At 41.7% G+C, this 27,535-nt stretch overlaps 1 protein-coding gene across 1 annotated transcript in view; it reads left to right on the top strand.

The window, feature by feature from the left end:
• DNAH12 (dynein axonemal heavy chain 12) overlaps nt 1-27,535 on the top strand; it is a gene marked incomplete at its 5' end in the record, with an annotated part of 110,800 nt that overhangs the window by 81,414 nt on the left and 1,851 nt on the right. Inside the window, 12 exons of the mRNA XM_081316993.1 lie at nt 105-249; nt 4,778-4,928; nt 7,372-7,625; nt 8,010-8,150; nt 15,230-15,367; nt 15,781-16,014; nt 16,343-16,531; nt 18,269-18,372; nt 18,617-18,821; nt 18,951-19,088; nt 20,212-20,303; nt 21,633-21,700. Of these exons, the coding sequence (XP_081173119.1) occupies nt 105-249; nt 4,778-4,928; nt 7,372-7,625; nt 8,010-8,150; nt 15,230-15,367; nt 15,781-16,014; nt 16,343-16,531; nt 18,269-18,372; nt 18,617-18,821; nt 18,951-19,088; nt 20,212-20,303; nt 21,633-21,700 (1,859 nt within the window). The remainder of the gene's footprint in view (nt 1-104; nt 250-4,777; nt 4,929-7,371; nt 7,626-8,009; nt 8,151-15,229; nt 15,368-15,780; nt 16,015-16,342; nt 16,532-18,268; nt 18,373-18,616; nt 18,822-18,950; nt 19,089-20,211; nt 20,304-21,632; nt 21,701-27,535) is intronic.

Genomic DNA, 27,535 nt, shown 5'->3' with positions numbered 1-27,535 from the left:
TGAACTGGGCCTCACCACTCTTACTCTAGAAGAACATCTAGAAGAGTTTTTATTCTTATATAAAATTGCAATCTAAATCTTTCAAGTTTATTTTATTGTTGTAGGAATCATGTGACTTCACAACCCAATGAATGGCGTAGTATTTATGACAGTAAAGAACCACAGACTGTTCCTTTACCCAAACCGTGGAATACGGACTTAAATGAAATAAAGAAAATGATTGTTCTCCGATGCTTGAGACCTGACAAGGTAAAGATGATTTATGTAACATAATTTCTATTGGCAGTTAATTAAGTAGCTGTCATTTGAGTTCCTAAATATAATTCCATTTATTTACAGTATGTCTATCTTGCATTTTTTAAATGTAAGCATTCAAAACAGCTAACAATACAAATACAAAATGCAAAAAATAATCCTCTAGCTGCCAATGTAAAATCTCAGAAGTGCCAATAGCATTTCAACAAATGCACTGAATAAGAAAATGCTTTAGCTGACTAAGCTACCAAGAAGCCATCTTTTTCTTTTTCTTTTAATCCCATTTATATCCCGCCCTTCTCCGAAGACTTAGGGCGGCTTACAATCTAAAGGACAAATCAATGTGCTTAGCAATAGCCTTCATTCTATGTATATGCCTGCTTATTAGGGCTTTCGGGGCCCCCCAGCGGCATTATTAGAAAGTCAGCTTAATTGCCCCCAACACTCTGGGTCCTCATTTTACCTACCTCGGAAGGATGGAAGGCTGAGTCAACCTTGAGCCTGGTGGGACTCAAACCTGCACTAATTGCAGGCAGCTGGTGTTACTTAAGGAGGTATTAGCCCACTGCTCCACCAAGGTTTTAGCGGAATTTCTTCACAATTGAATTAATTGCTTCAATGTTGTTAAAGACTATTCAAAATCAGGTTTAGTTTTGATACTGATAGCTGACCAAAAAGGGATCCCATTAATTTGCAAAGAGTCAAAGAAGTCAAAGAATCATTTTCAAGTTGAATTCAAAGATAAACTGAACTTCTTTATTATACCCAGTGATAAAAGTTAATTACAAAAATGTTAGATTGTCATGCATCACAGATAAGCAAATGTGAAATCAACTACACATTTTCTTTCTAAAGATTGAAGCATTAAGCAAATGTACTAGCACACCTGTTTCCTTCCAACATTACATGCACTGTATATTCAAAGAAAATCTTCTGGTTTTAGTTATTTAACTTTTTAATTCAAGATTGTTCAAAATTTTTAGCCGGTTATTTTAAAAGGTTAGGGAGGGGGAGGGGTAGGAGGGTAGGGAGGGAATCTTTAACCGGCACTCAGTCTGGGCCTGTTAGGGGTCCTGACGGGACGGGGTTGGGGGAGGTGGCTGCTGGTTCTGTGAATGTTGGGGTGGGGCTTCAAATCCCCACGACGATAGGGAATGGCAGCAGGTGGTTGCACGGAGGGCCATATCAACACCCGGGATCGCGCCCCCGCTATCTTCGAGCGGTGGCGCGCTCCGACCCTCCGGTTAGCACCCTCTTACCCGGGGATGAGGGTGATCAGGTCCCTGAGCTCAGGCTGGTCTATTTTAACGCCAGATCCGTCGTTAACAAAGCTCCCCTCATTCATGATCTGATCGAGGAGGAATGTGCGGATCTGGTGTACATTACGGAAACTTGGTTGGGCTCGGAGGAAGGGGTGCCTCTGACCGAGTTATGCCCTCCAGGTTTCCGGGTGCTACACCAGCCACGGGCTCAGGGCAGGGGTGGTGGGGTGGCAGTGGTTGTTCGGGAGACTCTGTGCCCGCGGGAGGCCACCATTGTCCAGATGGCCGGGAGTGAATCCCTCCTCTTGAGATGTGGTCCTCGGGCTCAGTTGGGCTTGTTGCTCACATACCTGGCGCCCGGCTGTGTGGCAACAGCCCTGCCCGAGCTGCTCGACACTCTCTCAGGGCTGGCGGTGGAGTTCCCCAGGCCGTCACTGGGAGGGTCGTCTGAGTTAGCTCGGGAGTTCATGGCCTCCATGATGGCCATGGGCCTGACCCAAGTTATTGAGGGCCCGACTCATATGGGGGATCATACTCTCGACCTGGTGTTCCTATCTGGACAGTGGTTGGATGATCTGGGAGGGGGTTCACCAACCATCACCCCCCTGTCATGGTCAGATCATTACCTCCTGTGGATGGTTTTCCGTTATGCCACCCCCCGCCGCTGGGCTGCGGAACCGACCAGGTGGTTCCGCCCCAGGCGCCTAATGGACCCAGAACGGTTCCAGAGGGCACTTGGGCCTATACCCATCACCCTTACCCACAACCCAGTCGATGCTCTGGTGGATGCCTGGGAAAGGGCGGCCGCCGGGGCACTTGACTGCGTTGTACCCTTGCGACCTCTGACCCGGCGCAGATCCCGCTGGGCTCCATGGTTCTCTGTGGAGCTCCGGGAGATGAAGCGTCGGAGACGAGGTCTAGAGAGCGGTTGGAGATCCAGCCGATCTGAATCTGACCGATTGCAGTTAAGAACCTTTATAAGGTTTTATCTTGCGGCGATAAGGACGGCGAAGTCTAACTACTTTGCTGCCCTTATCGCGTCCGCAGATAATCGCCCGGCCGCCCTGTTTAGGGTAACTCGCTCCCTCCTTAATCAGGAGGTGAGGGAGGATCCCTTGCGGGGACGAGCCGAGGAGTTTAGTCATCATCTGGCGGACAAAATCGCTCAGATCCGGACCGGTCTGGACTCTGACTGGGCAGAGTCTGATGTGGAGGAATCGGACGGTCTTGAGCATGTTATCTGGACTGAGTTCGACCCTGTTTCCCCTGATGATGTGGACAGGATCATGGGGAGGCTGAGCACCACCACCTGTTTGTTGGATCCGTGCCCCTCCTGGCTAGCTTATGCGGCCCGGGAGGGGACACGAGGCTGGTTCCATGCAGTAATAACTGCTTCTTTGAAGGAGGGTGTCTTCCCTGCCGCCTTGAAGGAGGCGGTGGTGAGACCCCTCCTCAAGAAGCCTGCCTTGGACCCGGCTGTTTTAAATAACTATCGTCCAGTCTCCAACCTTCGCTTTTTGGCGAAGGTTGTTGAGAGTGTGGTGGCGCATCAGCTTCCTCTGTTCCTGGAGGAAACTGATTATCTGGACCCGTACCAATCGGGTTTCAGACCCGGATACAGCACGGAGACGGCATTGGTCGCGCTGGTGAATGATCTCTGGAGGGCTAGGGACAGGGGTTGCTCCTCTGTCCTGGTCCTATTAGATCTCTCAGCGGCTTTCGATACCATCCACCATGGTATCCTGCTGCAGCGTCTCAGGGGGTTGGGAGTGGGAGGCACCGTTTTACGGTGGTTCTCCTCCTATCTCCTGGGCCGCTCGCAGTCGGTGTTGACGGGAGGGCAGAGATCCGCCCCGAGGCCTCTCATTTGTGGAGTTCCTCAGGGGTCGGTTCTCTCGCCCCTCCTGTTCAACATCTATATGAAGCCGCTGGGTGAGATCATTTGTGGTTTCGGGGTGGGGTATCATCAGTACGCTGATGATACCCAACTTTTTCTTTCCACCCCGAACCAACCCAGCGATGCCTTCGCCGTGATGTCCCGGTGCCTGGAGGCGGTCCAGGTCTGGATGGGGAGAAACAGGCTTCGTCTCAATCCCGCCATGACTGAGTGGCTGTGCATATCGGCATCTCGGGTCAACCAGACTATTCCATCTCTAACGATGGGGGGTGAGGTGTTATCCCCCGTTGATAGGGCTCGCAACTTGGGCGTCCTCCTGGATTCACGACTCAATTTTGAAGACCATATAGGAGCCGTGACCAGGGGGGCTTTTGCCCAGGTTCGCCTGGTGCACCAGTTGCGACCCTATCTGGACCGAGATGCCCTACGCACAGTTACTCATGCGCTCGTGACCTCCCGTTTGGACTACTGCAACGCTCTCTACATGGGGCTGCCCTTGAGGACCACTCGGAGGCTTCAACTGGTGCAGAATGCGGCCACGCGAGTTGTGATGGGGGTCTCCCGATACTCCCATGTAACACCTCTACTCCGCGAGCTGCATTGGCTTCCGGTTGCCCTCTGGGTGAAATTCAAGGTGCTGGTCATCACCTATAAAGCCCTACATGGCTTGGGTCCGGGGTATCTGAGGGAACACCTGCTGCTGGCATCAAGTTCCCTTCGTCCAGTGCGCTCCCACAGGGAGGGTCTTCTCAGGGTCCCACCGGTAAGAGATTGCCGCCAGGTAACACCCAGGGATAGGGCCTTCTCAGTGGGGGCGCCTGCCCTTTGGAACCAGCTGCCAGTGGAGCTGAGGACTGCCCCCGACCTCCGTTCATTCCGCCGGGGCCTGAAGACCTGGCTCTTCGAGCTCTCTGGCCCAGGCTGAGGATTAATTTATTTTAATTGGGGTTTTATTTGTACAGGGATAAATTTAATCTTTTTAAACTTGGTTTTTATCTTTTGTATTTTTGGTTTTTAATTACCCTGTAAACCGCCCTGAGTCCTCCGGGAAAGGGCGGTATATAAATGTAATAAAATAAAAATAAAATAAATAAATAAATAAATCACATTTCATTTTAAAATAAGAAAGAAAGGAAATAGTATTACTGCTTATAAAACTAACAGTTTAAAAATATGTAGAAAAAACAAACCTGCCAACATATAAGCTTTTGGATCATTGCAACAATTTGCCACAGTATTTAGATTTGTTTGACTTATTACATATTTCAATTATTAAATATTTACCAGTTAAACTGCCTTGAAATAAAAACTGTATAATTTACAGCAAATCCTATACTATGCTCACCATTTAATTTGAAAACAGATTACACCGGCTATAGCAACCTTTGTGACTGATAAACTTGGAAAGAAATTTGTTGAGCCCCCTCCTTTTGATCTAACAAAAAGTTACTTAGATTCAAATTCTTCAATCCCTTTAATCTTTGTGCTGTCTCCTGGAGCAGATCCTATGGCAAGTAAGTTCACTCATTATACTTGGGGTTTTTTTCCTTACAAAAGCTTCTTTTAGTTTGGGGTTTTTTTATGTGAAGTTTCTGAATATCTTTCAAATATAGCATTTTGTAATGCAACTTTTGCTTTATCGTTCATAAAATTGAGTTTGTGTTTTATGTTAATATAAAACCTGTTATGGTTCCGATAGATGAGACCAGAAGAAAATAATAACTCTGAGGCAATTGCATTCCTCAAAGAATACTTTTAATGCTACATAGTATCGGCACAGTCAAAGGTGAAACCAAGACTGAAGGCTCCCTCCCCACAAGGCTACAAAATAACAAGTTGAATTTCCCACCCCTGTAATATATCATAAATCACAATCCCCAATTATCTACTTTGGCGGGCTTTCTAACGGAAACTCCAGCCTTCCAAAACCTAGATAGCTTGACCTTGGTTCCCACAAGAAAGTATTTGTTATGACTAAACTAAGAGAACACATCTCCCTTTTCCCATTGCTGTGGCAACTGAAAACGAGCCGAAGATGGCTGTAGCCAGGATCGTTTGAAGGTTTGACTAAAACCATTAAAAGATACTATATAGAGAAAATACATTTTCAAAACATTCCTAGGAATGGGGAAATTGAGAGTTGGGGAGACAAATGCCCTTTATTTTGCTATCCTGTTTGTTTTATTTGCAACCTTCATTTATTTTTGTTTGTGACTCTTCTAAAATAAATAGCCAGCACAAAACAAAATTTAGATCTATTATGTATTACTGATGCATTAGCCAGAGGAAGAGAGGAGGAAGGCAGTAATCCTCTGGAAGCAATTGATGATGATCAGATGTCCTGCTCTATAAGCAGATATATGTCAGGACATATATGTTACGTTGGGCAGATAAGTGGTTTGGGGGTCCTCCTGAAGTTGCAGCTTCTGCTGAAATAGGAAACAGAAGTTATTGCCAAGAAAATTTTTTCACAGCTTTGGTATAGTTGAAACCTTCCTGAACCAGAATCTGAGCAAGGATAGCTCAAACTTTTATCACCTCTCATTTGGATTACTTCAATTTGTTGCACATCTGGCTGCCTTAAAGTTAGTTTGAAACTACAACTGATGGAGGATGCAGTTGCCGACCAACAGACCAGTAAAGTCTGCTATAGCAGAATAACATTCAACTTGCATGAACTGCATTGGGTATCAGTGGGTTTTCTAGCCCCAATTTAAGATGCTGTTTTTCAGCTGTAATGCTCTTTGTGACTTGGGTATTCTACATCGGCATTCCCCAATCTTTTTGGCATCAGAGAACTGTTTCATAGAACGGGTCCCCAACCCCCGGGCCGTGGACCATACCGGGCTGCGGCATGCCAGCAACCGGTCCACACGAACAAAGCTCCATCTGCAGGATGCAGGCAGCACACAAAACCATGCACTCTTCGGTCCGCGGAAAAACCTCTCCTCACGGAACCGGTCCCTGGTGCCCAAAAGGTTGAGGACCTCTGTCATAGAAGACCATTTTTCCATGGACCCAGGGGAGGAGGATGGTTTCGGTTTCATTCGCTTGCCCGCTGCTCATCTCCATCTGTGTTTCCCAGTTCCTAACAGGCTGCAGGCCAGTATTGGTCTGTGGCCTGGGGGTTGGGGACTCCTGGTCTACATCTTTGGGGCTGCTTGCTTCAAATTGAATTTGCAAGCCAAGAGAGATGCTGCAGATTCTTTCCCAGAAAATGTTGAAGGGGCAGGAATCCAAAAGTAGAGTTTCTTGATTCTATCCTCTTCACTCTGGAGTTACTTTTTCTCAGATGTTGGCTTTTTCCTCATTATCTTCTTGAAAATAATAAAAACAGTGATTTTCCAAATAAGTTTTAGAAGGGATTGTGGACTGATAGTAGTTTACTCAGGAGATCTGTGGGCTGAAAGATCAGAAATACTGTAACCTAGTATTTATTGTACAGATTTATGATGCCTCTATGTTTTGGTTTTTATGTTGAATATTTTCTTGTAAGCCACCTGGAATTGTTTGATGGGATGATATGCATATATGCATAAATAAATAAATGTTATTTTGTAAATGTCACTATTCACTATTATCTTTTCATGAGCTAAAGAGATGAGATGTGACTCAGCCTCAGAAGTTTCAGATATTATGAGCAGAAGTAACACTAGGAGATATTACATATAATATACTAATAATGTAACTATCTTTTCTGATGGTGTAAACATACACATTAAACATATTTCCAAATTATAAAGATGCAGTTATTTGTGTCTTGGTGTATGTAAATTGCCACATATTAATCAATTCATTTGCCGCCTGAAACCTACAAATGAAATGTAGATATTTATCAAATCTGATTTTGAATACAGTGCCTGGATAAACTAAAAGGCATGACTTACAAATAGTTTTAGATGTGTGCTCTATAATTAACTTCAGACAAATATTAATGTATTACTGTTTTCATGCCAGGTCTTTTAAAATTTGCAAATGACAAAAATATGATTGGAAGTAAATTTCAGTCCATCTCTTTGGGACAAGGGCAAGGACCAATAGCAACAAAAATGATTAGAGAAGGAATGGAGGAAGGGACCTGGGTTTGTTTACAAAACTGCCATCTTGCTGTTTCCTGGATGCCAATGCTGGAGAAAATCTGTGAAGAGTTTAACAGTGAAACTTGCCATTCCTCTTTCAGACTCTGGCTGACTAGTTATCCATCACCCAAGGTATTCCAAATATGAAATGTATCTGAGTATTTATAAAAGAAATTGTATTCTATAGTAAATATCTTTCACGGCTATCATCAGATAGTCCCAAAAATGTTTTCTGCAACTCATCATGGCTTATAATGCTGCTTTTTTACTTAGAGAAGGAAAGATTAGATGAGTTTTTTTGCCTTAGTGGTATCCATGCTATGTGCAGCATTTCCTGCTAATTGTCTTGACAGTGCTGGAACCTCATGGTTTGATTGATTGGTTGATTCATTGATTGATGTAAAGACACAAAAAACACCACAAACAATATTTTTAAAAGGTAGTGTATGCTGAATAATTCAAAAGAATGTTAGCAAACTTTACTGTTAGTAAAGTTACCATGCTCCCTTTGCCTAGTTTCCAGTCACCATTCTTCAGAACGGTGTGAAGATGACAAATGAACCTCCTACCGGTCTCCGGCTGAATTTACTTCAGTCTTTCCTCTCTGATCCGCTTTCTGATCCTGACTTTTTTGCTGGGTGTCCTGGAAAGGAGCAGGTAACTTTCTTCATAAAAATTGGTAATGAGATAATTAATTAGCAAAATTACACAGTTTTGCTCGCCAAGTATTAAAGTGTAGCTTTAAAGCATGGGCCTCTATTTAAGGTGCTGGTACTTTAAAGCCCTACATGGCCTAGGCCCGGGATATTTGCAGGACCATCTGCTGCCGGGGACGATTTCCCATCGCCCAGTGCGCTCACAGAGAGAGGGCCTCCTCAGGGTGCCGTGGGCTAGACAATGTCGGTTGGCAACCCCCAGGGGGAGGGCCTTCTCTGTGGGAGTGCCAGCTCTGTGGAACCAACTCCACCTTGAGCTTCGTATGGCCCCGGATCTCCGGTCCTTTCGCCGTGACCTCAAAACTTTCCTTTTTCATCAGGCTGACCTGGATTGACGATGGGTTTTTAAAATGTTTTAATTTTTAATTGTTTAGTTAATTTTGGGGGACTGTTATTTAATCTTCTTTTAACTTTTGTATTGCTTTTTTTTTTAAATTAATTTTATTATTTAAAAACATTGGACACAGTACCAGCGAGCTGACAAACCTTTTTGTCTACAATGTTTAAATATATATATATACATGTATATATGTACATCAAAAATACACTTAAATACACTTAGATTACAAATCGATGAAATACCACAATATTTAAAACAGTGAGCTAGTCTGTAAAACCTAATAGAGACCTTTCTTTTTATCCATCCAGAGATACAATTTGTTCCAAATTCTATAATAGTCTGATTGATCTTTATTCTTTAATTCCAAAGTTAATTTGTCCATTTCAGCGCAATCCCAAATTTTCCTAATAACCTCTTTTTGTCCTGGGATCTCATTCTTTTTCCATTTTTGCGCAAATGATATTCTAGCTGCTGTGATAATATGGATCATTAGGTATAGCACATCTTTAGGATATTTCTCTTTCGTGATTCCCAACAAGAAAAGTTCTGGACTAAACTCCAGATCTTGTTTCAATATTTCTTTCAGCCAAATCCAAATCATTCTCCAAAATTTTTGTGTTTTACTGCAAGACCACCACGTGTGGAAGTATGTGCCTATCTCTTCAGAACACTTCCAACATTTGGGAGATGTTGTTGTGTACATTTTTGCTAAGCGGGCTGGGGGAAGATGCCATCGGTAAAACATTTTAAATAAATTTTCTTTATACGATGAGGCCAGTGTTATCCTTTTATTTCTATCCCAAATTGTTTGCCAAGTATCTAGGTCGATGTTATGTCCTAAATTGTTAGCCCAGGTCAACATGGGGTCTTTCACTTGCTCTTCAAACAGCTTATATCCCAAAAGTAATTTATAAAAATTCCTTATTTGTTTAGAGTCCGGTCCCAATAATATTTTGTCCAATGCTGTTTCAGAGGTATATATCCCCCATTCATTTTTATCCTTCCTAAATCTCGATTGGATTTGTAAGTAGGCCCACCAATCGAGTTTTATACCTTGTAATTCTAGTTCATTCCTAAGTTTCAATTCCCCCTCCTCATTCAGAATATCCTTGTATGAGATTATGTTACCCAAATCAAACAGATTTGGGTAAACTATCGCTTCAAGGGTGGATAGCCAGACCGGTATTTTGGTGTAATTGTGAGATCTAATTTTTTTCCAAGTATTAAGTAGCGCTTGCCTGATCCGATGTCTTTGAAAATGCGAGAAAAGACCTTGTTTCTCCGTCCATAGGAAAGCATGCCAGCCATATTGCAAATCGTGACCCTCTAAAGTTAATAGTCTTCTATTTCTCAAGATTACCCATTCTCTAATCCAGCTCAGGGCCGCGGCATGGTAATATAATTCCCAGTCTGGTAATCCAAAACCCCCATTTTCCTTCGTGTCCTGTAAATATTTCAATTTAATTCTTGGTTTTTTCCCCTGCCAAATAAAACTTAGTGATAATTTATCCAAATTTCGAAAAAATTTAGAGTCGAGTTGAATTGGGATATTCTGAAACAGAAACAGGATTTTAGGCAGAATATTCATCTTAATGACAGCGATTCTTCCCAATAATGAGAGTTTTAGGTTTCCCCATCTTTCCAGATCACCTTTTATTTGGTTCACTACATTATCATAATTATCCTTTTTGAGTGAAGTGCATCTAGCCGTAATGTTAATCCCTAGATATTTTATTTTCTTGACTATTTCTATATCCATGATTCCGGCCAGATTACCTTTTTGTTTATTGGTCATATTTTTAACAATCATCTTGGTCTTATTTCTATTTATTCGCAGTCCGGCAACCTCACCATATTTAGATAATTCTTCCAATAGCTTTGGTCCCGTCTGACATGGATCCTCCATAATAAAAACCAGATCGTCCGCGAAAGCTTGCAATTTAAAGGTTTCCTTTTTAATGGTTAATCCTTTTATCTTTGGGTCATTTCTTATAGTTCTCGTTAATACTTCAAGAGTCAATATAAAGAGCAATGGTGATAAGGGGCAGCCTTGCCGTGTTCCCTTTTGAATTTGAAACTTGCTAGATGCTTCCCCATTAATAATTATTTTTGCTTCCTGATTGTCATAAATTGCCCTAATTATATTTATAAATTTTTCACCCATATTCATAAAGCTAAGCTGTTGGCACAAAAAAGACCATTTAACATTGTCAAATGCCTTTTGGGCGTCTAAGAAAAGTAATGCCATCTGTTGTTCGCTATGTAATTCATAGTACTCCAATGTATCTAATATTATTCTAATGTTGTGCTTAGTGTGTCTCTTAGTGAGAAAACCATTCTGATCTGTGTGTATGAAATCATTCAGAAATCGTTTCAATCGTTCCGCTATAATTGATGTAAATATCTTGTAGTCCGAGTTTAGAAGTGATATGGGTCTGTAATTTTGGATTAATGTATGGTCCGTGTTATCTTTCGGGATAAGGGTTATGTTTGCCTCTAGCCAAGATTTAGGCGTCCTTGCGCCTTCTAATACTGCGTTAAATACCTCCACTAGGGGTTGAGCTAGGATATTTTGTAATTCTTTATAAATTTCTGATGGAAGACCGTCGGGTCCCGATGCTTTATTATTCTTTTGTGCATTAATAGCTTTTATCACCTCAGATAGTCGAATTTCCTCATTTAACATATTTCTGGTATCTTCTGTGACCTTGGGTAGTTTGGCTCTTTGAAAATATTCCTCCATTTTCTCCACACTTGCCTGACTATCTTCTTTGTATAAACGTTCATAATATTCCTGGGCTATAATTTTTTTTTTCCTCCTGGTGGAATATTCTCCCTTCCTCATCTCGTAATTCGTGAATCCAGTTTTTCCCCTTTTGTTTTCCCAATTTATATGCTAGCCACCGGCCCGGTTTATTTGCATTTTCAAAAAAATTTTGTTTCGTGTTTCTCAATTGTTGTGCTAATTTCTCTTTGTCTAGAATGTTAAGTTTATGTTTAATCAGATCCATAGATTGCTTGATATTCTCTTTTTGTGGATCTTGTTGGAGTGTAGCTTCTAAGCTCTTATATTCCTCTTCTAATCTTTCCCGTTGTTGTCTTTTCCCCTTATTTTTATGTACCATATATGCCCTCGCTACCCCTCTCATCATTGCCTTAGCTGTATCCCAATTGTTTTGTACTGAGGTGTCTATAGCTTTATTTTCCTTAAAGAAAAAACTTAGTTCTCTCTCCATCTTAGATTTGAATTCGTCTTCTTTTAAAATTGCTCTTTGAAGCGTCCATCTGGGTATTTTTTTGGAGCCTTTCCAGATAAGTTTAATAGGATTATGATCTGCCCAAGTACCTGTCGCTATATGTACCTCGTCTATTTCTGAACTAATTTCTTTCGTCATCCATACCATGTCTATTCTAGACCATGAGCTATGTCGGTTGGAGTAATATGTATATTGTCTAGCCTTACGATTTCTTTCCCTCCAGACATCTTGGATATTTAGTTCCTCAGCCAAGTTGAGAAAAGATCTCGGTAGAGTTCTTCTCTTCTTTTTCCTAAGCGTCTTTCCCATATAATCCAAATTTGTATCTAGGATAGCATTAAAATCTCCTATTAAACAAATCTCCTCATAATCAATGCTACATATCTTATTGTGAAGTGTTTTGAAAAATTGTTCTTGGTTATGGTTTGGGGCATATATCTCTACCATCATGACCTTCCTGTGATTTATTATAACCTCGACTATCAGTATTCTACCCTCTTTATCGTTATAAATTTGTTTTGCAGTCAATTTTGGGTTTACATATAGTGCCACTCCTCTCTTTTTCTTGTGTCGGTCTAAGGAAACGAATAGGTTCCCTATTCTTGGTTGTACTAACAAATATTTTTGTTGTTCCTTTATATGGACTTCTTGTATTGCCACGATATCCAATTGTTGGTGAATAAGCCTATTAAAAAATTTCCGCCTTTTCACTGGCGAATTCAATCCATTAATATTCACAGACATAATACTACACTCACCTCCCTTCATCTTACTTATTTCTGGTTTTTGTGGATCTCGTGATTCGGGGCTCTCTCTCTTCCTTGTCTCTGGTTCCATGTTTCTCTGTTAACTCACCGGATTTGTTCCTTCTATCCTCTGTAGCTAAGATCTTCCCATCCATTGCCACACGTATTGTATCTCTTTCTCTTACCTCCCTTCCATCTTGATCTTCTAAATCTGCTTCCTCTTGGCTATGGAAGTGACGTTTATAAAAATCTTCTGCCTTCTCTATCGTGTCCAGTCTGTGCCTTCTATCCTGCCACGTAACTAGAATACCCTCTGGAGTTAGCCATCTAAAGTTTACATTTTCTCTTATTAATTTAGATGTTAAAAATTGATAGCCGCGTCTCAGATCCCTCATCCTTTTAGGTATCTGTTTAAGGATGGTGATTGGTTGGCCCCGAAATTCTAATGGTTCCTCTCTAGATCTATGCAGAAGCTCATCCCGAATTGATTTTTTAACTAACCTTACATGTACTTCTTTTGGGAGGTTGTGCCTTCTCGCATAATTAGTTTGGACCCTGTATGTTTCATCAATTTCCGCCAGCATTTCCTCCTTCCCTACACCGAGTGCCTTTGCCATCAGTTCTGCCATCATGACCAACAGATCTTCCCCTCTTTTTTCTTGAACGTTTTGGAAGCGTAGATAATGAGCAGCCTTTTCTGCTTCCAGAAAAATGACTGTTGTTTCTAACTCCTTATTAGCCTGAAGGAGTATTTCATTTAAATCATCTACTCTCTTTTCCTCTTTTTCCATTCTAGCTTCCATATCTTGAAGTCTTTGTTCATTTTTGACTAATTGTTGTTGAATCCCTTCAAATTTATCATCTATCGCTTGGATCTTCCCCTTTAATTCACCAGTGTCGTTTCTTATTTGGCCTATTTCTCTCTTCATCTCCTCGTGATTTTTGGCCATTGCCTCGTGTAGGTTTTGCAAAAGGGCATGTAAATCTTTAAAGGAATTCGAGTTAGATCTTTCCCTTTGCAGCATATCCTCTATAGATTTCTGATTGGAGGGACTTGAGGCCATCCCCTGTCCCTGTGCTGCCGCCTTTTTGCCAGCGCTAGGCTTAGTTGCTCCCGAAATACTTGTCATGTTTCCCCAATTATAACAGCGTTTTATCAATGTGTAATACCCTGAGTCTTATATAAACCTTTTAACTCTATGACAAAAGATATATAAAACAGTTACCACCAGATACTTATTACCAACTAAGCAATTTGTATAATAGAATTCTATAGTATGAATATATTCAAAGTCACGTTCTTCTTCTTTTTTTCCCCCGTTTCCGGCGCAGAAATTGGCACCTTTTCCGTCTTCCTCTGCTGTCAAAGACCAGTAGGTGTCCCACTAAACAAACCTCCAGTTACTAAATTGCTATATCAAATGGCCGCCCGTGACAAGTAGAGTAGAATTTCAAAAGTTTCAAAAGTTCACAAATTCAAAATTTACCAGAATAGACCAGACTAGACCAAGCTGATCGCTTTCCACGCCCGACAATCCAGAGTTCAGTCTCTAAGGCTCCAAAGCTCAGACTTTGACCTGTTGTAGCTTATCTCCAGCTAGAATACAGTCATATAGTCTTCGGCTTTCTTTCCCTTGCTGTTTTTGCCAAACGCCTCCCTCAAGACTTCTATCGCCGCTTATTCCCTCTCCATGAGGCTCCCACTTCGAACCAGTACCTCTTTCACAAGCGCTTCCTATTTAATATTCGGATACACTCTCCGTCAGCTCCGCTCTACCGTTGTCCCGCTGCTTACGTGCTAGCTCCGTCCCTCTGTCAGATCTTCATGTCGGCCATTACTGGCCTCCTTCTCCCCGGTTCGCTCGCATCAGACTTTCTCCGGATCTTCAACACGAACCGCCGCTCATGAAGGTTCTCCGGGCTGCCTGCAACTTCGGATGTCCCTACAGGACCTCCTGAAGCTCCGAAAAGCCCCCGCGAACACTGGGTGAGAGGTTGTGCGTGGAGAGAACTCCGTTCACACAGCCGCCCGCTCTGACAGTTGGCTCCGCCCCCCCCAGTTGGCTCCGCCTGAGTCCTTTGGGAGATAGGGCGGCATATAAGTCAAACAAATAAATAGATAGATAGATAGATAGATAGATAGATAGATAGATAGATAGATAGATAGATAGATAGATAGATAGATAGATAGACTTTTGTATTCCCTGGCCTTTTTATAAAATCTTTACTCCACATACTTGCTGATATCTCCCTGTTTTGTTATCTTTTTCCTCTGCCACAATTTCAAAACTTTTGTATCCATCAGTAACATAATCCTACAAAACTGTTAACTTCAAGGAGGTTAAGTTTTCCATCCTTGTATAATGCCTGTAAGGAAGAGTCTGTCATCCAATCAATATATTAAAATAAATGCTCTGTGTGGGCTGCCTAACGAAGCAGCAATTGGGCAGGTGGCAAGCCTCTGAAAGGATGCAGAGTAATATAAGATTTTGGTCCTGAATAAAATGAACTGATAGGAAAAGGCAACTCATTGGAGTTAGTGACAATATCACTATATGACCAAAACAACTTTTGAATGTTATTATCAGCCACGAATTTTCTAGATACAGAATTTTTCATTTGTGTTTGCCTTGTCTTATTTCCATCTGGGTTAACTGAGTGTTTTTCCCTTTAAAAGAGATGGGAGAAGCTGCTGTTTGGAGTTTGCTTTTTTCATGCCCTAGTACAGGAGAGAAAAAAATTTGGGCCTCTGGGATGGAATATTCCCTATGGATTTAATGAATCAGACTTGCGAATCAGTGTCAGACAATTGCAGGTAAGTCTCTTCATTGTTTCCTCCAATATTTACCCAAGGTTGTAGCAAAAAGTTCATAAGCTGATTCCATTTTAAATTCATATTTGAGTAGACTCTACTACTCTACTACTCAGATATGCACCAAGCTTATCAGTCTGTATTTTGTGCCTAATATTTCCTTACTAAAGGAAGCTAAAAAAACCTAGTAAACTTGCTTAAAACATGAGCTATTCTGTTAAATATATTAATATTAATGTGTCTTTTCCATGTTTCTTTGATGTGCTTTGAAGTAGGCATTCCAGAACCCTGCTGGGAAAAATAGTCCAGTCTTGAAATATTTATACTCTTTTAACAGATAAAAACCTTTCAAGAAGTTTAGAGAACACCTGAATATTGTTGTTGTCCTCTGCTGTGTATTTTGTTTACAATTTCAGTTGTTTATAAATGAGTATGAACACATCCCATTTGAAGCAATAACTTACCTTACGGGTGAGTGCAACTATGGAGGAAGAGTGACAGATGACTGGGATAGACGTCTACTACTGACTATGCTTGCTGACTTTTACAACCCAGATATAGTGGAGAATTCACATTATTCATTTTCTCCTAGTGGCAACTATTATGCTCCCCCAAGGGGCAATTATGATGATTACATTGAATTTATTAAGGTATGATTTTATGTACAGGGTTCATATTTTTAAAAAGATTTAGCAAGCTAAATTCATCTTGAGCACATATCTGTCTATAGACAACTGTAATATATTATCTTTGTAGAAAATAGTGCCAAATGAAATCCAAATAAAAAAAATATCAATGTTAAGCATGATAAATTCCAGTATAGTATTGGTTTAAGTGTAGATTTTCTTTTTTAATGCTAGAAGAAAGATCTCTGCTGATTATCTGCAGAGCTATTCAATTTTCAGATGATCTACTAAACTAATTGATTAGATTAATATTTCCTCAGTCCTAAATAATTAATTCTGCCTTATTATCTAGAATCTTCCTGTTAGTCAGCAACCAGAAGTGTTTGGGCTGCATGATAATGTAGATATATCAAAGGATCTCCAGCAAACAAAAATCACTTTTGAATCCCTTCTGCTGACACAAGGAGGAAGCAATCAAGGAGGGTCTAAAAGTGGTGGTGACAGCACTTTATATGAAATTGCAGATGACATCCTTAACAAGGTAATATGAACTGAAATAAAACTATAACTGCTTCAGAATTATTTTTCTGCTGTTAGTCTAATCTAGTCTAATCTAATCTATATTGTTTAAAGTTCTCAATTATTAAAGTATAAAAACTTCATACTAACGAAGATACATATTGTGAAAGTTATAACTTTTCCAGTTGCAACATGTTCTGAACACTGAATGATCAGAAAGAATAAATGAAGAAAAAATGCTTTTGAATTAAAGTGCTGCAGAAAATTGTTAAGAACACCATGAATTGATCATTCAATTGATAAAGCAAGGCCAGATTGTTCCCTTGAAGCCCAAGTAATGAAACTAGAACTTAAGATTTTTACACATAATGTAAAAGCAAAAATCACCAGAGTAGACTTGAAAAAATCAAAAGCAGGCAAAAACGAAGCTGTCAGAAGGTAAATTGATTGGCATTATCTCTAACACCAGAATGAGCTTACAAAAACTCATCAAAATTACTGACATGCAATCCAGGAGAGGGAATGTTTTTCCAGATCACAAAAAATGTCAGAAGCAACTGAACAAACAACAGATTTTACACAGGAGGAGGAGATCCAAAGCCCAGAATGATAGAATTTAGTGCAACCTTATGAGCATACTGAAAAAAACAAATACATTTGCACTACTCAGATGACCCTGACAACACAGGTAAACCTCCAGGTGGCCTCAGCGGCTCTCTGAAAGAATGCAAATGACCAGCTGTCTGCAAGGAATATAAATCCTTCCATTCCCCCACCATCCAATCAGAGCTGAAGAAGCTTCTTGGATGAGAAGCAAAACATCTTCAAAGAAACACAAGGAAGTCGCAGCTCTGGGATGTTTTGGAAACAATATAAATTATCTCAATTTAGACTTGTTAGCAAAATGCTTGCCAGATCCTTTGGGGGACACCAATATACCAATATACATATATATACATATACATATACATACACACACACACACACACACACACATATATGCATACACACACACACACTATTCTCCAAAACAATGGATAGAAACTAACCAAAGGGAGAAGCAACCTAGAAACACACACACACACACACACACACACACACACACACACACTATTCTCCAAAGCACCTGAGGGCAGGGCAAGAAGCAATGGATGGAAAGTAACCAAAGGGAGAAGCAACCTAGAACTAAGAAGAAATTTCCTGACAGAACAATCAATCTGTGGAACAACCTGTCTCCAGAAGCTGTGAATACTCCAATACTGAAAGTTTTTAAAAAGAGACTGGACAGCCATTTGACTGAAATGGTATAGGGTTTCCTGCCAGAGCACAGGGTTGGACTAGATGACCTCCAAGGTCCCTTCCAACTTTATTATTATTATTATTGTTGTTGTTGTTGCTGTTGTTCTTATTGTTATTGTAGATGTGAATTATGAATCTGTAATCTGGCTTGTAGACTCCATTCACAACAATGTTAAAAAAAATACTGTATTCTCCTGATTTTAATTTAATGGGGAAAATGAAAGAAAATAATTTCATGTGATTTTGTTGAAAGATATTTACCTCCTTAATTGATCTTCTCATGCTCTCACTGGAATAATACTTGTACTATATAGAATTTGTGTAATAGCAATTGGAATTTTGCAATAGGAATTTGAATTCTTTTTATTTGCCATAGCTTGATTTATTATGGTCATATAAATACAGTCATAAAACAAATTTACATTTGTCAGAATTAAAATAAGTATATCAACCTTTCTAGCTTCCAAATGATTATGATATTGAGGCAGCACTTATTAAATATCCTGTGAAATATGAAGAAAGTATGAATACAGTTCTGGTGCAAGAAATGGAACGTTTTAACAAGTAAGGGCTTTGTTTTCTTCATATTTTTATATATGCACATGGATTATATAGATTATATTAAATCTCCTAATCCTACAGTAGAAACTGTTAAGTTACAAATACGTTTTAAAGCTGTCATAAAATAACAGTATCATTTTTTTAGAGAATAGAGAAGTACAGTACAATCATTTGTACATGTAATTATTTATAGGATATATAAAACTTGCAACTTGAATTATGTGTCTACATTTTTTTGTACATTTAGTTTAATAAGAACCATACGGACAACTTTGGTAAATTTGAAGAAAGCGATTAAAGGATTGGTTGTGATGGATTCTGAATTAGAGGCCCTTTGCGCCAGTCTTCTTATTGGAAAAGTTGCAGAAAACTGGGCTAAACGTTCATACCCAAGTCTAAAACCACTGGGAAGCTATATTCTAGATTTTCTAGCTAGACTGAAATTCTTACAGGTAAAGCAACAAGCATATAATTGATCATTTTATTATTGTGAAATAATTTGCTATGGTTAATAATTTGCCAATAGGTTTTATATAAAATATGGTTCTAAACCAAGATTATTCTTCTATTTCTTTTCCAAGGATTGGTATGATTCTGGAAAACCATGTGTGTTTTGGCTCTCAGGATTCTTTTTCACACAAGCATTTTTAACTGGAGCAATGCAGAATTATGCCCGAAAATACACTATTCCTATTGATCTCCTGGGATATGAGTTTCAGGTAAAATTAAGTGGCAAAGACTGAATTTTACAGATTACTGTCATGGTTCCGATAGATGAAACTGTTAAAAGAACTTCAAGGCAAAAATTCTTCCTTAAGGAACATTTTATTAGGAAACAAAGTATTGGCACTTACATAGTTGAACCCAAAACTGAGATTCCCTCCCTGCAGATACAAAGTAACAAGTTGCAATTCCCACCCCACAGACGCTGTCATAAATCACATTCCCCAATTAACGCAAAACACGGGCTTTTCTCGCCGACTCCTCAGCCATCCAAAACCTTATCAGACCATGTCCTTGGGTTCCCACACTTCTACAAACTAAACCCTCAAGAATTTACCCCATCCCCCCTTCTACATCTGAACTCTAAAAGAAGAGAAAAGGGATGTTAGAAGCAAAAGTAAAAATGGCTGCTGATTGTCAGTTGTCAGAGCAACAACATCCATTATCACAGCATTGACAATTACATAGGAATTTGCAAAATCTGCAAAGTGTATTGGTACATACAGGGCTTTTTTTTGTCATAGAATGCCCAGAACGGAGTTCCGGCACCTTTTGGGATGGAACCTTGTAGGGTAGGCAAGGCATGACGTGTGTGAGTTCCAGCACTTTTTTTTTTTTTACAAAAAAAGCATTGGGTACATAACTGTGTTAATTCATATATGTACCTATTTTGATTCCTCAGTGTTTCGAAGTAGTGGAAGGCAGAAACAGATACTACAATAAGTACTGTCATCCTACTTTTATCGTCATCATAATGAATTTTCCTACAGTTGGGTAGTAATCACTTAGGATGCACTTCATCCAAGCCACTGTTTCTTTAGGGAGCTGGTGACAAGAAAACCTGTGCCATGTCAGAAGAAATACTTTTCCTGCTTTGGATCCAAGTAGCTACATATCCCTATTCATTATTAATTTAGCCACGCTCAACAGAAATCAAGGTCTGGATGGAAAAAAAGAAGAAATTTAAAGGACAATAATCTCTAAACACAGTACTTCCTCTGTTCATATTGGAAAAGCTAGTACTAAAATTATATTTCATTGCCAAAAAGATCACCATATTTCCAATGAACAAATGATGGTAACCTGAAAGCAATAATTTATTGTTTTCATTTTGTTCAGGTTATTCCAAGTGATACTTCAAATACTGCTCCAGAAGATGGTGTTTACATCAATGGGCTATTTTTAGATGGAGCTCGCTGGGATAGAGCAAAGTTAGTAGTAAATGTGTATGGCATATACAGTGTTAAAATTGCTTCTCCACCTTTTCTTGAATACTAATTTTCAATGTATTTTTGTAACTTGACATCTTGCATTCCCTTTTCCTAGCAAAATCAATAGGAGTAAAAACAGGGCCATCTCACTGAGATGCAAAATGCTAGACAAGCACCAACTGGCATGATGCAGAAAACCTGAACTATTTGTTGCCAAACTATTTGTTTGGAGTGACCTGGATGTTTGCAACAGAGCTATGGCAATGCATTAAACTGTTTTATAAAAATCATGAGATTATAATATATTCTATAGGTTTAAAAGCAAATTTCTCTTTAAAATATGGGAATAGTAGTAAATTTCCCCCAAAATAGTACACTTTTTACCACTTCACGACTAATAGGAAGACATTCTTCAACACTCCCATCTTCTAACATCTGGATGATCTGTCCTTTAAATTTCTGGGAGTTTACCTCTGCGAAGATCTGACCTGGAAAGTTAACACAACCCAGGTGGCTAGAAAGGCCCAACAGAGGCTTCACTTTCTTAGGGTCTTGCGGAAGAACAGGGTAGAACAACAGCTAATGACCCTCTTTTACCGGTCTACTATAGAGAGCGTCCTCTCGTATGGTATTGTGGTTTGGTATGCTGGTCTGACAGCCGCGGACAGGAAAGTATTACAGAGGGTGGTGAGCACAGCACAAGATATTGTGGGCTGTTCCCTGACACCACTGGATGACATTGCCAGGGCTCGTTGCCTTGGAAGAGTGAGGAAGATTCTCAGGGATGACTCACACCCTGGATGGTATCTCTTTACTCTCCTACCATCCGGTACGAGATATAGGAATATAGCCAGCCGTACCAACAGGCTGAAAAATAGCTTTTATCCATGTGCTGTTAGGCTTTTAAATGGGATATAACCTTATGCAGAATTGACTTGGGAGGCCGGTGTGTGGTGTAGTTGGTTCACATGGTGTGGTAGGATGGAGGGTTTGTTGTCACTGTGTGTTGGGGGGAGAGAGCACGGGGGGAGGCTCAGCTAATCTCAATGTACACATGTTGTACTTTGACAGTAAAGGATTATTATTATTAATATTTGCTCAGATCATTGCCCTTGAATTGAATAGAAAATGACATTTACAAATAACTTCACAAACATAATCACTCTGTGCTGAAGCACTAATACTTAATTTATGGTGGAAGATTAGATTTATGATGACTGGAGTGGCTATATTTTTCTTCTTTTTCCTAAATATGTTATATTACATAAAACTTAATTTTTTTAACTGAATTATTGTAGTTTTCCACAGTTGTTTTTTTTTTTCCACCAGAGGGCTCCTAGGTGAACAACATCCCAAAATCCTCTTTGACATGATGCCCATTATTTGGATAAAACCAGGTAAGTGAATCTTAGTCAAATAGTTATTTGGAAATGTTCAGAGTCCTATATCTTTTGCAACAAATTTGTGGATTCATTCATGTTAGATTACAGATTACAAGATTACAATGTTTAATTTACATAGCAAGATGTCCTAGCTGTTTCCTTTCAAGTTCTTCACATCAGAACTTTTTTCAACGGATTTTCTAAGTTTTAAAAGTAACTTTTGAAAATTTGATGTGTGGTCCATGTGGACTTGAATCACCCTGTCGAGCGTAGCAGGTCGGTAGCAAAATCATTAAAACGGTGCATGCAGGCTGCTTGTGTATCAATTTCGATGCATGCGTACTTCGTCTGTGCTGGTTGTGATGGCGCTGCTTGGCTTGTGGCACTGCCCAGTTTGTGATTGGTCATGTGGTCGCACATTGCGGTCACATGCTGTGGGTGGTGACGGTTATGTTTTGTTACACAACTGACATGTGGGTATGTGTACAGTGATTGACTCTGTGCAAATGGTAAATAATTTATCTTTAAAAATCATTGGTGAATTGAAAATCTTTTTAAAATTTTTAGTATAAAAGTGTGACCCCAAATTTAAAAATGAAAAAAAATACTAATTACTTCTCAACCACCAGTCCTGCTAAGAACTGAATATATAATTTTTTAAATAAAAGATTAACAAGATGTGAGTTCTAGCACATTTTTTCTTACAAAAAAGGCACTGCCCTTGTGACTCACTACATTATTCCTTTTAAGGGAACAAATTGTTTCGTACTATCATTTTTGGTAGTCATCGCACTACCAAGATACCACTGTATATTTTCTTTTCACTACCACCAACATTTTCCTATGTGCCAACTGGGAAAAACAAGAACCAATTGTTATCCCTTATGTGGCCATGAGATATAGTTCTAGCAGAAGCAATTTTATAGTATTGATAGTTTGCACCATTTCCTTGTTTTTCACATAGATCACCTGGAACTCTTGATCCATGGTGGTGGGGTGGTAGAGACTGCTTCCATACAACCCCATCATCCTATCCTTGTGGATCAGTGCTGCAGATGATCAGTGTGTTGGTGGTGGTAGCTGACAGGTGTCATGGGTTGAAGAGAGAGATGGACAGGAAAATCATATGGTATATGTGTGACACTTGAAACTAATTGTTGCAACTTAAGTGTTTCATAGGAGAACATATGGATATGTACTAAGTCTATCAACTGTAGCAAATTAGTTTTTATATGTACCTTCTACATGTAACTGTTTAGAAAGATTTCATTATGATCTTTCAGTATCAAATGCAAACAGCTAATTGGCAGGGCTATTGCTTTCTACTTTTAAATGTTAATATGTCATTTATGGCCTGACATATTCTTTCAATATGTATTTTAAACTAGCTGTTTACACTTCTGTAATATATTGTGTGCAAGCGGCCAGTGACTCAGTGGTTAAAGACACTGAGTTTGTCAGCTGGAAAACTGACAGCCCGAGTTCAAGACCCAAGCACGAGGTAGCAGGGTGAGCTCCCATTACTTGTCCCAGCTCCTGCCCACTTAGCAGTTCGAAGGCATGCAAGTGCAAATAGGTACCACTTTGGTGGGAAGGTAACAGTATTCATGAGCCTCAGTGTATAAACTTAGAGAGGGCTTGGGAAGGATTCCATGGATGAGAATCCTCAAAGGGAAAACAACTCAAGAAGCTTGGGAAATTTTGAAAAGTGAGATAATAAAAGCCCAAAATAGCACAATACCAAAAAAAGAGGTAAAATAACAGCTCTCAAAAGAAACCAGCATGGCTGCATAAAGAACTCTCTGATAAATTGAAAGATAAAAAGGACAAGTATAGAAAGTGGAAAGTGGGGCACATAACTAAGTCAGAATATCAGCAAATAGCCCAAGCCTGCAAAGATGAAGTGAGGAAAGCAAAGGCTCAAAATGAACTAAGGCTTGCAACCAAAGCCAAAAATAACAAAAAAAGCTTCTTTCAGCATCTAAAAAACAAGAAAAAAGTTAAGGAAATGATTGGTCCATTAGTGGCTGAAAGTGGGAAGAAGGTAACAAGCAATAGGGAGAAACCAGAACTATTTAACTCATTTTTTGCATCTGTCTTTACACAAAGGGAAAAAACAGACCAACCTATCAAAAACAGAATACAAACACAAGTTAAGATAGGCAAGAAAATGATAAGTGAGCACCTGTCCAGCCTAGACGAGTTCAAATCACCAGGACCAGATGGATTACACCCCAAGGTTCTCAAGGAACTGGCAGATGTGATCTTAGAACCACTGAACTATATTTTTCAAAGATCCTGGAGCACTGGGAAACTATCAGAGAACTGGAAAAGAGCTGATGTAGTTCCCATCTTCAAAAAAGGGAAAAAATAGATCCAAGAAACTACAGACGTATCAGCCTGACCTCAATACCTGGGAAGATTCTGGAAAAGATAATCAAACAACGAATCAGCAAACACCTAGAGGCAAAGAAAGTCATTACTAAAAGCCAACATGGATTTGTCAAAAACAGATCATGCCAGACAAATCTTATTGCATTCTTTGACCAAGTGACAAAATTAGTGGATCAGAGGAATGTTGTAGATATAATTTACTTGGACTTCAGTAAGGCATTTGATAAAGTAGATCACAACCTACTACTCAATAAGATAGAAAAATGTGGCTTAGACAGAATCACCACCAGATGGATTCGTAGCTGGCTGACCGGCCGTACTCAGTGTGTGGTCCTCAATGGAACTGCATCTACATGGAGGGAAGTGTATAGTGGGGTGCCCCAGGGCTCTGTTCTGGGCCCAGTGCATTTCAACATCAACGATTTGGACGAGAGGATAGATGGGGAATTCATCAAATTTGCAGACGACACCAAGCTGGCAGGAATAGCCAACACTCCAGAAGACAGGCTTAAGATATAGGAGGATCTGGACAGACTTGAACACTGGACGCTATCTAACAAAATGAAATTCATTGGTGAAAAAAGTAAGGTTCTACATTTAGGCAAGAAAAACCAAATGCACAGGTATAGTATAGGGGTAACTTGCTGAATAGTAGTACCGTATATACTTGAGTATAAGCCGAATTTTTCAGCCCACTTTTTGGGCTAAATCCACTTCGGCTTATACTCCAGTGAACAAAAAAAAAGAACTTACTGAGGACTTGCGCGCGGCCGAGGCTTCGGTGCTTCCGGGATTGCGCGCACCTCTCCCAAGCCGCCGCCGTCTGGAGACCTGCCAAAGTTTGGGGAGGTTTGGGGAGGTGCGCGTGCACCTCCCCAAACCTCCCCAAACGTCGGCAGGTCTCCGGACCTCCGCGCCCTGCCTGCCTGCTTCTTTCCGCTGCCTGGCTGCCCTACGATGTAACCCGCTTCATGATAGAGTGCGACGCCTGCAAGGACTGGTTTCATGGCAGGTAACACAAAGCGGTCATTCTCGCCTTTCCCTCCCCCCCTCGCCCGCCCGCTCGCTTTTTTTTTCCTCTCAAGCATCACTGGACTGGGCCAGGGAAATCAGAGAGAAGCTGGGCGTGCAGCGTCACGGCGACGGCTGGAAGCCTCGCCCAGCTAGAGACAGAGAGGAAGGAGGGAGGGAGGGAGGGCGCGCGCAGGCAGAGAGGGTTTGGTCAGGGTGGCGGCGGCGGCGGCGGACACGGGGAGCTGAGGCGCCGTCCGGTAGGTAGAGGCCGTTATGGGAAGGAGGCGGGAGAAGGGACGTGTGGGGGAAGTACGGGGGCCGTGTAAACGGAGTACGTGCGGCGCCGCGCGGGTCTGATAGAACTGGGCCGGCAACGGGTGCTTGTGAAGCGGCTGAGGGCTGGCTAGGAAGGGGGCGGCGGCGGCGCTGGCGCTTTGCGGGTGGGACAAGGCTCTTGAGAGAGAACATGGTGGAGGCGGAACCGACCCCGCCGCTCCCTGCAGGGGAGAGAAGCCGGGCAAGCGCTGCTCCAGTCCTCGCTCTTCTTCCCTCTCCCGATTTTGCCTTCCTCTCCAAGATAAGTTCGAGCGGTAGGGGAAAGTTAGAGCCCCTTTCTGAGGCCGCCCCTTACTTGGGATTGTTGGGCGAGAAGGCAACGTGGGCACAGAGGAGGAAGTAAGTCGCGCTTTACTCGTCACTGCGGGGCGGGGAGAAAAAAAGTTCTTGCCGGCCGGACTTGGATGGCGGCAGCGGCATCAGCTGGGAGCCGCAGCCCCGCCTAGTCCGGCTGAGCTGAACCAGCTCAACACAAAGCGATCGGGCCTTTCCTCCCCCCCCTTTCCCTCCCCCCTCCCGCTCTAGGGCAGAGATCCCCTTCCTATCGCTCGGGGCCTTTCGTCTCTTTGACTCGCCAGGGCTGGAGCGGCGAGAGCGAGCGGCAGAGGAGAGATGGTGGCCTTTCCTTTCCTTTCCTTTCCTTTCCTTTCCTTTCCTTTCCTTTCCTTTCCTTCTTTCCTTTCCTTTCCTTTCCTTTCCTTTCCTTTCCTTCCCTTCCCTTCCCTTCCCTTCCCTTTCCTTTCCTTTCCGTTAGAGAGCTACCTTCGTGATTACAATGTGGAGTGGCCGACTGAGGCTGAAAGCACATTAGGTAGCACTTGAGACATGCAGGCAAATCCTGCTATAAAGGGCTTTTCCCCCCCACTGGATCCACGCTCCGCAAGCCTCTGCCGCCGGCGGAGGCTGGATCCGCGCTCCGCAAGCCTTTGCCGGCGGCTGGATCCGCGCTCCGCAAGCCTCTGCCGCCGGCGGAGGCTGGATCCGCGCTCCGCAAGCCTCTGCCGGTGGCAGAGGCTTGCGGGGCGCGGATCCAGCCGGCGGCAGAGGCTTGTGGAGCACGGATCCAGCCTCCGCCGGCGGCAGAGGCTTGCGGAGCGCGGATCCAGCCGCCGGCGACAGAGGCTCGATCCGCCGTTCTGCAAGCCTCCGCCGCCGGTTAATACCCTGTATTCAGCTCTGGGAAGTGGGGGGAAGGGGGAGAGAGGGGGAGTTTGGGAGGAGGGGGAGGGGGAGCTCCACGGTGCAAAAATAAAGCCCTGCCGCTCTTCGCGTTGCTTGCCCGACTGGCTGTCACGGGACCGCACGGATCGCCTCGCTCCTACCGGCAGCTGATTCCTTCGAGTTTGGTCTCGAGCGATTTTGCATTTTCTCCAGTGCTGAAAGCCACTCGGCGGATCCCAGCCTCGGCTTATACTTGAGTCAAGAACTTTTTCCAGTTTTTGGGGGTAAAATTAGGGGTCTCAGCTTATACTCGAGTCGGCTTATACTCAAGTATATACGGTAACTGTGAGAGGGATCTCGGAGTCCTAGTGGACAATCACTTAAATATGAGCCAGCAGTGTGCTGCAGCTGCCAAAAAAGCCAACACAGTGCTGTGCTGCATTAACAGAGGGACAGAATCAAGATCACGTGAAGTATTAATACCACTTTACAATGCCTTGGTAAGGCCACACTTGGAATAATGCATCCAGTTTTGGTCACCACGATGTAAAAAAGATGTTGAGACTCTAGAAAGAGTACAGAGAAGAGCAATAAAGATGATTAGGGGACTGGAACGTATAAGGAACGGAACATATAAACATATAAGGAACGGAATTGGGTATGTCTAGTTTAGCGAAGAGAAGGACTAGGGGGGACATGAAAGCAGTTTTTCAATATCTCAGGGGCTGCCACAAAGAGGAGGGAGTCGAGCTATTTTCCAAAGTGCCTGAAGGCAGGACAAGAAGCAACAGATGGAATCTAATCTAAGAGAGAAGCAACCTAGAACTAAGGAGAAACTTCCTGACAGTTAGAACAACTAACCAGTGGAACAACCTGCCTCCAGAAGCTGTGAATGCTCCAACACTGGAAGTTTTTAAGAAGAGACTGGACAGCCATTTGTCCAAA

The sequence above is a fragment of the Vipera berus genome (assembly GCF_964194415.1).
Source record: "Vipera berus genome assembly, chromosome: 2".
Taxonomy (NCBI): Eukaryota; Metazoa; Chordata; class Lepidosauria; order Squamata; family Viperidae; genus Vipera; species Vipera berus.
Note: the sequence above shows the minus strand (reverse complement) of the source record. Positions and strands in the feature narration are given on the sequence as shown.